The 14,325-nt window shown below is 33.8% G+C and overlaps 2 protein-coding genes across 2 annotated transcripts; one reads left to right on the top strand and one right to left on the bottom strand.

The window, feature by feature from the left end:
- Positions 1-5,356: 5,356 nt before the first annotated feature.
- HELRODRAFT_168781 (hypothetical protein) lies at positions 5,357-6,265 on the top strand (the record flags this gene model as incomplete). Its single annotated transcript, XM_009014638.1, has 3 exons — positions 5,357-5,386; positions 5,495-5,662; positions 6,008-6,265. 3 exons carry the CDS (start codon positions 5,357-5,359, stop codon positions 6,263-6,265), a joined length of 456 nt encoding a protein of 151 aa, XP_009012886.1.
- A 262-nt stretch (positions 6,266-6,527) lies between these two features.
- On the bottom strand, positions 6,528-8,883 carry HELRODRAFT_168780 (hypothetical protein; the record flags this gene model as incomplete). The annotated part of the gene is made up of 4 exons (XM_009014637.1): positions 6,528-6,596; positions 7,202-7,339; positions 7,845-7,982; positions 8,230-8,883. The coding sequence occupies 4 exons, from the start codon at positions 8,881-8,883 to the stop codon at positions 6,528-6,530; spliced, it is 999 nt and encodes a 332-aa protein (XP_009012885.1).
- Between the last annotated feature and the right edge of the window lie 5,442 nt (positions 8,884-14,325).

The raw sequence follows: 14,325 nt of genomic DNA, 5'->3' as shown, positions 1-14,325 counted from the left end.
TATTTCATAAAAATATATACAACAATTATCATAATAATAATAATAATAATAATAATAACAAATAATATTAACAAATAATAATGACAATAATAATCACATAATATATATATATATATATATATATATATATATGTATATGTATTGAGTCACCGTAACCAGATATACTAAAATAAGGTATTGTGCAAAAAATGTATACGTGTTGTTGTACAAATGTATAAATTATATATATATATATATATATATATATATATATATATATATATATATATTGTAAGAAGACCATATTTTACACGGCATATGTGTGTGTGTCGGTGTGTGTTTCTTAATTTCTGTAAAGAATGTTGCAAAATCCACTTCAATTCCACTTGGAAAAAATCTTCTTAAAAGACTTCGGCCTGGCCAGTAACGATGATGATGATGATAAAAATGATGACGATGATGATAGTTGTGTTGGTTGTGATTGCAGTTGCGAAGAAGATGATGATGATGAGGAGGAGGATGATGACGCGTGTTTTATTGTCCCTCTCATTTTATCCCTCGCTATCTCTCCAGCCATTTTGTCCTCTATCAAATCGTGCATATCGTTCTGTGGGTTACATCAATAATGATGATGGAGATGACCATGTAGATGGAAATGATGATGACGATGATGATGATGATGTATGTAAACACGATTACGATTATTATTTTCAACTTTTTTTAAACACTTAAAACCAGCACGCTAATCAATTGCCAATTGCACCGGCCAGTGAAATCTCACGAATTCATCATTGACAGACCTGCCAGGCTTCTAATTGGTTGGAGAGTTGTAGCTTATGCTCGACCGCCTCCATCAGTTGCCTATCAAGTTCCGCCATGTCCAGCTTCAACTGGATCAGCTGACCGCGCAGGTCCTGCTCCCTGCAAATAAGTAACGCTGATTGGTTAGCTAATGGGCACTTGAAAAACTATTTCCTGTAATTAATTTATTTATAAATGTTGAAGATATTGACTTTTGAATGTTAACACCAGCAAGAAGAAATTGCAATTGCATTAAAAAACATTGACAAAATATTAATGACCAGTGCTAACACATGCATTAATAAAATTAATAATTAATTATATCACAATACTTTGCAATGGCGGTGTCTCTTTCGAGTTGGAAACTTTCTACTATATTTAGATCATGTAAATTCCCATCCAGTTTCGCTTTCCTAACTTCATCCTGTTGTCTCTGCAGCTCATTAAGGCTCTGCTTCAGTTCGTTTATCTTCATAAAAAATAACATTCAAATAATGTCTCGACCATTAATTTAGTCAAATAAATCATCAAAACTTAACAGCCTATCACGACGTACTAAGGCCTCAAGTCCCGCCTTTTCTTTCACGGAGCGTTCTAATTGGTTGTTTCTGTTGGCTAGCTCCTCCTTAACGCGATCCAAGGTAGTTTTGTTGCAACTCAGTTGATCCTTAAGGACGTTTGATTGCTCCTTGAGGTAAGATATGTGGGCCTCCAGGCGAGTCTGTTCATCGTTCAACTATGGTTGGTTGGTTGGTTAGTTGATTGGTAATATTGTTGGTTAATTAAATGATTGGTTGGTTGGTTGGTTAGTTGATTGACTGATTGGTTGGTTATTTAATTGGCTGGTCGAGTGGTTGATCAGTTGATTGGTTAGTTGTTTATTCTCAATGGAAAGTGTGATGAATCTTAAATACGGCGTTTCAAACAAATGTACGCTAACCATTCAATCAATCAATCAACCAATCAATCAATCAAACAATCAATCAATCAATCAATCAATCAATCAAACAAACAAACAAACAATCAATCAAACAACCAGTTCGATTCAAAAGGGCCGAAGACAATTGATAAACTTAAACGTGAACAACCGACCACGAAAAATTTTGTAAAACAATGCAAAACGTCCTGCAGTAATGCAATCGCCCACGTGAAGAACACCATCAGCACATCCCTGATTTAGAAACGAACCGGGGGCAGATCGCCAACGTGAAACCTCCTGCTAATAATGTCCTGCAGCTCGGAGAGCGCCAACAACAACTGACCCGCCTTCAAATCGCAAATATCGACGACCTCCGGGGACCACATGCGACCTTGACCTTTCACCTCCAGGGTCAGACGATGAATCTGACGGTATACTTCTAAGATTTCTTGGCGGAGCTGGACACCTATCACTGCTTTCCCGTAAAGTTTACCTGGTAGAAACCGATTGAAAAAATGATCTAGAATTGATCGTAACCGGTAAAAATTAGTTATTAACGAATAAAAGTTCAACACAATTTAACATAAAAATTAATCAAACAAAAGATTACCATTCGAATCGAAAGCATCTGATAGGATGTCGAGCTCAGCAAATAAGGAAGCTTCATTCAAATTGTTCCCACCCATGGCCAGCTGTGATTGGTTCGGAGATTCAACCTTGGACAGTAAGATCACGTATTTGTCTTCCAGCTTCAAAAGTTCTTCTCGCAAGTAATGGACCTGGTAATAATTTTATTGCAAAAACGATAAAAATTATATCGTAAAAATAATAAAAATGTATCATCCTTATTCCGTTAAGACAAAAGAAAGTTTCAAAAGAAATATTAATGGCGGTAGGGTCAGATCAAAAAATTTTTTTAAACTCAACTGACCACAAAATTCAAAATCAACTCCAGAAAATTCGCTTTATATGACCAACTGCTAACAACCTTTACAAGTACGTAGATGAATAATGAACAAATAGAAAGATGACAATTTGTTTGATTCGCCCCGACGTGCAGTCGAACCTAATCATTGCGTCGTCATTATGAATGAAGGATGAAGAAACATCTTGATCGAGACAGCATGGCTTATACAGGTGCACGAGCAAAATACCGTCACTGCACGTGTTTACCGATTATAACCACCGATCGCCTTCGTAGAATTTCAAAAAGTTTCATATTTCATAGGCATAAAACTATTGTTGAAAAATAATTATTCAATAAATACAAGTTCTAGCAGAATTTCCACAAGTTTCAACTTTCATTACTCAAAAAAAACATTTATGAGGATTATAATTAGGAGGTGCTCAAAAATAACAATTAGAATAATCGCAATTGCAAGATCTAAAAATAGCTGGGATTCCCAATACATTCGGCGAACCGATCACGACAAAACCACTTGTCAATCTTAACATCTGAGTTATCCTGCTACACACACACGCACACACACACACACAACTACACGCGCACACTTACACGCACTACAAAGAAACATACATACATATACAATCGACAAGACAAATGACTGAATTGAGCAAACATTATGATTAACGGTGAAAATAAATTTCCCTAGATTATCAACAATAGCAACTACATGAAGATGGCAGGGATACACGGATCACGGGGGGTGAGTTGAATGGGCGGAGCTATCGTTTGGCGCCAAAATCATCACAATATATAAATGGCAAAACAGGTCTGGTTAAACTAAATTCAGCTCTCCGACTAATTACGATAAAATTTAACAGTCTGATTGACCGAAATTTTTTTCGACAAAAAAAATAGATTTTTAGATTTTTTAAATAATATTTTTTTTTAATATTAAAATAAATATGAATTTTACAACGGCATTATTATATTTTAGTTTTGAACTCCTATCTGTGATCTTTCCAACTAATGGCTAGTCCCTTTCCTTAATCATAATATATTTTTTGGTTTATATTTTTTTAATATTAATAATAATAATAATTATAAATAAAATTATTATTATCATTATTGTTTTATCAGTATTAAGTAATGATGATGTTGATATGCTGATGATAACATGATATGACGGCATGTATCGCTACTCCAATGGGTTATCAAAACCTTCACTTCAAGATGATGACAATGTTATACAAAAAAATATTAGCACTCTTATCAGTAAAAAAACTGCCACTAAACGCTGAGTATGTGTGTGTGTCTGTCTGTCTGTCTTGTATGTGTGTAAGAGAGAGAGAAGAGAGATATAGAGATATATATATATATATATAGAGAGAGAGAGAGAGAGAAAGAGCTCTTCATTGCTCTTAAAGCGTTTATGCGTTCATACGTTGAATGTCATTTAGAAATTTTACTACACAGCTTTTGTCGAGTTTTGCTCTGTCGATCGAATTTTTGTAGTTTAAGTAAGTTCAGTTTGGCAGCGTATTACGTAAATAAATGTTTAAGAATATGTGAAGACGATCACATATACGTACGGATACAAAAAAGAGAGAAAGAAAGAAAAAAGGAAAGAAAAAAAGAAAGAAAGAAAGAAAGGAAAAGAGAGAGAGATACAGAAACAGAGAAATGTTTCTTATTCAAATAAAATAAAGTTTGGCTACTACAAGTATAAATAAGTAATACTAATAAATAATATAATTAATACGAATGATAATTTTAAAGGACATCCGCAAAGAATGACGACAACATCATCGTCGTTAACATCGGCAGGAGCAATGAATACTTTTACAAGTTTGACATCACCAACGCCATCATCTACGTCACCAACGTCATCATCGTCAGAAGCAGCAGCAGCAGCAATATCTTCATCATCGTCCTCGTCATCGTTAAATTCCTCTCACGGCACAAAAAATAAGACCAAATCGAAAAACATCGCCGACAAAAAACATACAAAGAAGCCTTCCACAAACAAAAATAATAATAATAATAATAATAATAATAGCAACAACAATAATAACAACAACATCCCCAACTCAATAGAACAATTAGTACAAAAAGGTTGCACGGCACATAAAGCGTGCAGTAGTAGTAGTACAAAAAGTAGCACACACACCAACACACACGCGCACATAAACACACGCACACACAAAAATAACATTACGACGGAAGAAAATTCGAGGATGTATAGAAAAAATAGGCCCAAACGACATTCCAGACATAAATCCTATTACATAAAAACACCACAGCTGTCTAAATTAAAAACTGGCCTGAAACAATTGTTAACGAAAATATCTACATTTATGAATAACTTGGTAAGATTTGTGTCTCTCTCTCTCTCTCTCTCTCTCTCTCTCTCTCTCTCTCTATCTGTGTATGTGTGCGTGATAAAAATACTGATTAGACACCTTTTAAAATCAATTAAATACTTACCCTTCATGATTAATTAAACACGGATTACGACACTAATTAAACATCAATTAAGTACCAATTAAACCCCAATTAAGTACTAATTAAGCACTAATTAACGTTACCTGATCACGAAACCTGATCAGTCAAAAAAAATTTCTTAGTAGTTCTTAAAGGAAACTAATTTTTTTAATTTTCTTTTCTTAAAGGGATTGAGATGTTTTTGCCAACCACAGATGAACAATCTTCGTAGTCATCATCACTATCGTCATCATCATCACCGTCACACCATGAAATCATCAAGCCAGGACACATTGTCGGTTAGTGCATTGAATCGAATGAATGAATGAATGAAGAAATGAACGAATAATTAAATAAATAAATAAATTGTAAACATAAATACGGATTAAAAACAACCATAAAAACAGAATTTAAAACACCTGGCGACAACTCAGGCAAACATCGAAGGACTATCAGCAGACCTATGTGCGCTATCAAAGACACTAAATAAGATAAACGACGGAATGTATTTAGATATCTACCAGCTTAAAACACTGTTAGCGGATGTCATGTACAATCCGGAACACGGATTCGAAGTTAGATTTAGTTTACGTAACCCCTTTTAGCGCGACTGAATACAATTTTAAAACTTTTCCCATTGTTTGATGGATGTATAAACACACATACACACACGCGCTCGAGCACACACAAACAAGCAAACACGCACGCAAACAAAATTCGTAGACAACTTTTCTCACCTTTGACATGCACACGCACGCACACACACAACGCAGCGAAAAGCCTACCGATAACAATTACGATCAAAACACGTACACACACATTATTCTCAAACACACAATAACAATTAATAACAATCAATAATAATAATCAATAATAATACGAATAATATTAATAATCAATAATAACAAAATTTTCAACAGAAAATAAGATGTGAGATCAGTCAAATCGTGCAATCAGGAAGTGCAATGCAGATCTTAAGATCCGTGCAAATCCCGGAGAGTCACCTGAAACCCGGGAAACACAGGAGAAGAGCAACGAAGGACAACATCACGCCTGCCGGTGTAGTACGACAACCTCCATTAAATTCATCGAAGCACTTGTGTCAATATGCTTGTAAAATGACCAAAGATATTTATTCGCAACTTTATGTTGACTATAGTAGAGTTAAAAGTTTGTAGCAAATTATAATTATTCATAATATTATTAGTAGTAGTAGTATTGTTATTATTAAGATTAGTAGAATTATTTTACAATAAATTCTCTTTTTATGTTCGATTCTTATTAGTTTATAATTGCTAGTATTAAACGCGACCCGATTGTATAAGTTTTTATTGTAAAATGTGAATGATGAAAAATTAATTAACTTATTATTTTATTTATTATTATTTAACATTTGATAGAACAGCTAACAAAACGATGCCAAACAAATGATACTTACCTCTACACATCCATTTGTAGTCTGTGTTCATTTTCCGCTTTTTTAGATTTATAATTTATACCGTTTTTTATCTACAGACATTTTTTTCTTTTTTTTGTTCTAATATTTTTTTTAATTCAAATAAAATCCGTTCTAAAATACACACACTGAATATTGAACTGGGATCTGCGATTCTTTCCGTTATATCCTTGTGACGAAAGCAATAGCGGAAATGACGTCACACACACACACACACACGCACGCAAACATTCATATTTTATCCAGGGCATCATCAAGAGATGTTTATATATTGTAGGTTTGTAACTAATTATACAATGATGTAAACGATTTCGGCTTAGCTATAGTTCAGTTCTTACCCTAGAAAGTGAATAGTATCATACTGCATTATACTGTATTGTATGCAACGTATTGTTTTGTATGTGTTTAAGATGTATGCTTGTATGAAGCAAGGTATCGATTACATTTGTCCAAAAATGACGTCACGGGTTTATAAAATGACGTCACACTTGTACAGTTACTATTTACATCCAAGGTATACAAAAAAAACTCATTAATTAGGCAGTTCGTATGTAACGAGATTGAAAAAAAAAATGAAGAAACAATTACAAACGTTAGATGCATTATTAAGAAGACCAGTGAATAATTTTTGGAACATATCAAAGCAAATAAAAATTACCTTGTTATATTCATTATCTTTTTCCTTTTCCAGCTGGTTGATTTTGTTTTGGGCCTCGTCCAGTGCACATGACAGCAATTTGCATTCGTTTGATTTCAATTCAACCATTCTGCCCATCTCCACTCTCGTTTCTAAAATCTGAAAAATATCAATCAATCAATCAATCAATCAATCAATCAATCAATCAATCAATCAATCAGTCAGCCAATCAGCCAACCAGCCAATCAATCAGCAAACCTCATTCTGTAGCGACTCGACGTATCCATTCTGTTCCATCTCACTTTCTGTCACTCTCAACTTTAAACTGGTCATCTGATTTCGAGCTTCTTCCTCCGTCATAGAGGCCTTTGATTGAAATGAAAAAAAATCAATCAATTATTCAATCACCCAACCAATCATGAAGCCAATTAATCATCAATTTATATCAGAATTTACCATCAATCATCGATCGTTCAATCAATCTATCAATCAATCAACTATGCAATCAAACAACTAATCAAATGACTAACTGACTAACTAATCTACCTATCACTCAACCAGCCAGCCAGCCAACAAACCAACTAACATTCAACATCTGTTCAGAAAGTTGTTCATTACACAGCATCAACTCTTCAATCTTCTGAGCAAACTCTTTTTCAGTGACCTTCCAGATCCTTCTCTCGTCCTCAAAGCCCCCACTCAAGGTCACAATGTCATTTCGAAGGTCATTTATGATGACCTCATACTCGTGATTGGTTGATTCATGTTGCATTTTCATCTGGTGCTTCTCATTGGTCAGTTGCTGGTCAATTAATATTAACAATTTACATTGTGGTAATAAATTAAGATAATTAGGTGATGCTAGAAATGCTTTTGATAATTGAGTAATTATTAACTTATAAAATAATTAAAACAACAGCTAAATTAAATAAAATAAATACATTTAATATTATGATTGATTACAATTCCAAAAAATTGTGTTAGAAAAAAATGATTTTCATATTTTATTCATTTAAAAAATTAAAATTTAAAAAATGGAAAAAAATTACTTCTAATTTTGTGAGAACATCTTCAGTTGTATTAGCGTCAATGAGTGACTGTAGTTCAGCATTCTTCTGCAGTAGTGTTATACCATACTGAGCTGCTATTTCCAACTGCTTATCCTTCTCATTTATGATCTTTTTTAACCTCTCCACTTCACAGTTAGGCGATTTGTCGTCATCCGAAGATTTGTTCGGAGAGACTTTTGAGTTTATGCTACTTTTGTCTGTATCGTCGTAACCACTGTCACAATTCTGCTCTGGGGAGGACTTTAAAACAAGGGATATGTAACTTTCATTGCTGTTGTTGGTGTTGTTTAGTGAAATATTGCAGATAGGAGAAGTTGTTGTTGTAATGCTTGTTGCAATTTCATTTTTGTCTGGACTAGAGCCATTAGGAGTTGGGCCACTTGAAGTTAGTGGCGAAGATAACGACATAGGCAAGTTATTTTTATGCAGTGATAAAAAAGAATTTTCAGCCGGATATAGTTGTAGACGAGATTCGTTATTTTTACTACTGTTTATTACATCATTTTTAATAGAGATAGATTTTCCTAGACCTAAAGCTAAACTTTTGTTTGTCTTGCTGACACTTTGACCGATTTCCTCATAATCTTCTCTCAGAAGTTCCTCATTACTGTCAGTTATTATTGATAGTGACATCCCTAATCAACACTTAGTTCATTTTCCGTGCGTTTAGCCTGTTACTAAGTGGGGTGTGCACTAATTGAATCGAATTGTTAAAAGTTGACCTGACAGTTTAGTAGTTTGATTTGACAGCAGTGAAAATGAAATTAGACAAATGAATGCGTCGTTGCTATCTAGAGTGATTATTTATTTACTTTCTTCATTTTAATGAAATGAACATTTTATTTTAATGAAATTTTTATTCAATATTGTCTGAAAAAGTCGTAAAATTTAATGAAATCTTGGTTCAAAAAATAGTTTACCAACACGAAAAACAACGCAAGTAAGCTTAGACGCAATGTAATGACATTTAAATTTAAAATGTATGGAAAGCCAATGCAATAAACAAACGAATGCTTCGTTGCTATCTATGCACTCCAAGGGGAGGCCTATATACCAGCATAAAACACCTTCTTATGGGTTGAAGCAGGGATATACAAAGAACCTCAATTTTTTCAACTTTTAATTATTTTCAGTAATGTCTCCCCTTGCTCCAAACCACATAACTAGAATAATAGGACTAATCGACCTATTCGATCTATCGGTCGGGCTATTTGTCGTGCTTGGATTGTTGGCTTACGAAATTGCATGGATTTTAACGAGCAAGCTAAATGAAATATTTACTTGATTTAATATGCTTAAAACATTGTAGTAATTCTATTTAATTTTAATAAGGATTAATAAAATTATCTATTAAATTATTTTTGTTAATTTGAATATAAAAATTGCTTTTGGCCCGGTGAAATCCGGTGGCTTACTGAAGCCGAAGGTTGGCTTAGTAGGATTGAACTATAGTCACCCTTTTTTTTACACTATTCGATCATGTTAAAAATTGGTTTGCTTATGAAATAAACGGCCTAAATAAAACAAAATTGTTATTTGAACAACTATTTTCATTATATTCAATGAATATTTTACATTCTGCCGGTGCTCATAAGAAACTGGCTGCTGAAATCATACGCATTGGCTTACAGCGGTGGCTTACACTTACAGGGTTTGATAGAACTCTTACGATAGCACTTTTTTGTACATATAATGCTTTAAATAAATCAATATATTCATATCAGTTATTTTTGTCAGTATAAATATAGAAATTGCTTTTGTAAGGTGAAAAACAGTGGCTTACTGAAGCCGTAGGTTGGCTTAATTGGATTTTTTCTCATGTATACAATACTATGAGATAAATCAATCAAACAATCAAACAATCAGTCAGTCGGTCGGTCGGTCAGTCAGCCAGCCAGCCAGCCAGCCAGTCTGTCAGTCAATCTATCAACCAACCGATCAATCAACCGATCAATCAATCAACTAAATTGAATGAACCAAATAAACAAAAATAAAAACAAAAATAAATAAAAAAATTTGCAAGGCCTGTTCAAACTCGAACAAACAGATCTACAAACAATTTCAAGATTTTAGTAAAGAAAAAAAAACACAGTAGTTGCTTTTATTTGAATTCATTCAAAAATGAAAAGTGACGGTTAATTAAAATTTTAAAATGTCTATTTTTTTAAAATTCGTATTTTAAATAAACAAATATATCAAAATATCGACCGATAAAAATAATTATTATCCATTATTATTATTATCATACACACTCCTTAGAAGGTCTCGAAGGATAATAAACCACGTAACATGAACATTTAGTAAGAACAGTTCACAACATATCATAATGACTAAATCAACATACTAAACAGAAATAATTTATACATGCATATATACAAAGTAAATCAAGAAATATCCAAAAATTATATAACCAATTTAAAAAAAAAACTAGAAACCAGTCAACATTTAATGAATAAATAAATAGGCATTATTAAAAAGATTGTTCAAAAAGGTACAATTTAAGGCTACGGCGAGAATGAAATGTAGTTTGTTTTGTTGGTGTGGTGTTGTGAAGCGAAAACAAACACATCACACAAAACTAGTAAGAAGTCGCAAGAATAATAGTCCGTCACCTACCTATAATAAAATTACTCTCAGGGCCCTAGCTTACTTATAACATTGACTCAACTCACTTACCTACAAATTTGTATTTCTCGTTTTAGATGTTTCAAGTATTTTATTTAACATATTTTAGCGTTTTTATTTTACTTGAAGATTTTTAACCAATGTTAAGCCCTAGCCTACCTACAATTGTTTAACTCATCTCAGTCCCTAACTTACCTATGAATTAAATTAAAGCCCGGTTCACGGTAAAGAAAATATAAAGTTGAAGAGAAACATAGCAACAACGACACCGAATGAATGGATGTTGTGTATGTATGTGTTGTATTGATGTGTGTATGTAAATGTGCGGGCGCGCACTCTCCAGAAACTTCACTCACTACCGACGAACCTCCATTGCACCGACCATCATCTGACACGCATCGATGGAATGAATTTGACCGGATACTGAAAAATAAATTGAAAAAAAAATTAATTCACTAAAATAAAAAACAAGCAATTGGAAAAAATAGGCAACTTATCTTTTTGAGATAACACTCAATCTTTGTTCAAATTCGAGTACTTTCAAAGGTACAATGAGACAAAAACAAATTTACCTTTAACATTATCTTCGATTTGTCATCGGAACGATCATCATGAGACCACCATCTGAAACGTGCTGACGCCCACCACAGCCCACCTCTCATCATTCTGTAGACAAGTTTTTATTAATTAGCGAAGTAGTAAATCAAGAAACAAAAGAACGAACGAATAAATGATTAATTGGATGATTGACCGATTGGTTGAATGAATAAATTAACTAATTAATTAATCAACCAATGATTTAATGAATGAAAAGAATGAATCAATGAATAAATTAACTGAGGAATAATTCGAAAGATAGTGATAAAATGAATGAATGAATGAGAAAAATAAAAAAAAGAAACTAAATCATACTTCAAAAACCATCGTTGTTGTTATCTTCGAATTGTCATCGGAACGATCATCATGAGACCTCCATCTGAAACGTGCTGATGCCCACCACAGCCCACCTCTCATCATTTTGTAGACATTTTTTAATAGCCTATTAGTAAATCAAGGAACAAAGGAACGATCGAATAAATGATTAACTGAATGATTGAATAATTGGTTGAATGAATGAGTGAATGAATGAATTAATAAATCAATGATTCAATTAATGAATAGAATGAATTAACAAATCAATTAATAGAAGAATAATTTAAAAGGTTGAGTGATAAAATGAACGAATGAGAAAAATAAAAAACGAAACTAAACCTTACTTCAAAAATCGTCGTTACTGTACTTTCCATTGCACCGACCACCACCATCTGGTCGGCACACAAAATACCATCCGAACTTCAGAGTGTCAGTCGAACAGCCAACGAGCTGATTCTTCCTACACCACCATCATCATATGTAAATCATCATGAGACCACCATCTAAAACGTGCTGACTCCCACCACTGCCCATCATCATTCTGTAAACAAAATTATTTTATTTGCGTAGTAGTAAATGAATGTTAGAATCTTAGAAGCAAAAAAAATTAAATTATAAAATGAAAATAATGTCAAATAAATAAAATTTTAAAATAATAAAGTAAGTAAAATGGGAAAAAACCTACCGTCGTCCATTCGACAAAAGGCAGAATGTTGAATGCGGTCCGGTTCCTACGTTGTCCTCCAAAACTGGTGCCAGTCCTCCTCGAGGTTGTTGTTGAAACACAGCCCGTGTTGATGGAGAAAGATAGAGAAAGAGTAGATTCTCATCAGAAAGCTTAGCGGTGCCTGCATCTCAAATTGCTTAATAAAAATAATCCTATCTACCTATTCAATTACCTTAACTAATCTATATTAAATTGATAATGGTACGATAGTCGAAAGTTCCCCTTCATTCTTCCTCCTTGCACAGAGGTTCACCGACAGCCAGGGCACCGGATAGAAAACCATTGCCGTGCGGATAGTAGACTATTGCCGTGCGGATAGTAAACCATTTGCCGTCCGGAAGCCGTGCGGGTAGTAGACTATGGCCGTGCCGCATGGTAAATCATTACCGTGCAGATAGTAAACCATTGCCGTCCGGATAGTAAACCATTGCCGGTACACCACTGGCCACCAAGGCTTACCTCTGACAACAGACTTCGAAATTCAGAGTCTATCGGCTATCGTACCCTCAACTTACCTATTCATTACAATTAAGCCCTAGCTTACCTAAAATTACAAAAAAACTCAAGAGCCCAATTCATTTGCCAATCGGCACCCACCCCACCACCTACGTAATGCCTTGGGCTCCAACTTAGTAATAATATAAAACTTAAACCCTAAATCTATTAATGAGTGTGTGTTACAACGTAGTCTTAACTTACCTATTCATTACATTATGGCCCTAGCTTACCTAAAATTACAAAACTCAAGAGCCCAATTCATTGGCCTTTCGGCACCCACCCCACCACCTACATAATGCCTTGGGCTCCAACCTAATAATAATAATGTAAAACTTAATAACTAACTTACCTCTCGATACACTTACAGCGTTTATTTAATTTGAATTACAAGATTGTTCCTAGAATTAAATTATTGCTTTTAACTACCTATGAAATTAAATTACTCTCAACCTTAGTAATAATAAATTAGAATGTGTAATGAAAATAAAATAACGCTCAAATACTAATATGTGTTTATGTATGTATTTGTGTGTATAATACGCTAATGCGTGTAATGTGGGTGCGAGAAAAAATAGAAGAAATAAACTTACGCTGCCTACCTATTCAACTACATTAGTGTTGGATGCTTTCTATCTATCCTACCTACAATTAAAATTATGTCTATCTAACCTACCTATATAGCTACTTAATGTAATTGTGTGTATGTGCGTGTGCGTTTGAGCACTCTTACTTAATGTTAAATTACAGAGAAAAACAGAGAAAAAAGAATAAAACGTATCCCAGCCAGGCGTATCTTCTTTGCCACTGAATGAACGAACGTAGCCTGACATCTTCCTCGATGAATTCCTTTGGAAGCTTCAACCTGAATAAAATGGATGAAATGGAAAAATCTTTTTTATTTGACTAATTTAAATGAAAATAGAAAAACGTGCCGCGGTAAATTCCGCCGGAAAAGCCAGCCAACTGGCAAAAAAAAGAACCGCAATGAAACCGTAAAACGTACCCCAGCAGGGCGTGCATTCTTTGCCACCGAATGAACGAACGTAGCGTGACATCACAACCATTCTGATCGTTCACGATGAACTCCTCTGGAAGCTTCAACCTGGATAAATGAACCTGAAAAACCTAAATGAATGGTAAAATCTTATTTATTCAATTTAAATGAAAATAACCGCAAAGAAACCGACCGGTCGGCAAAGAAAAGAGAAAAGAAGAGCAAAGAAAGGTATCTATATAGGATTTATGCTCTATATAACTCTATATAACTCTATATAACTCTATATAACTCTATATAACTCTATATAACTCTATAT

This window comes from Helobdella robusta (assembly GCF_000326865.2).
Source record: "Helobdella robusta unplaced genomic scaffold HELROscaffold_14, whole genome shotgun sequence".
In the NCBI taxonomy this organism is placed as follows: domain Eukaryota; kingdom Metazoa; phylum Annelida; class Clitellata; order Rhynchobdellida; family Glossiphoniidae; genus Helobdella; species Helobdella robusta.
The sequence above is the reverse complement of the archived record's forward strand: the minus strand, read 5'-3'. Positions and strand labels throughout refer to the sequence as shown.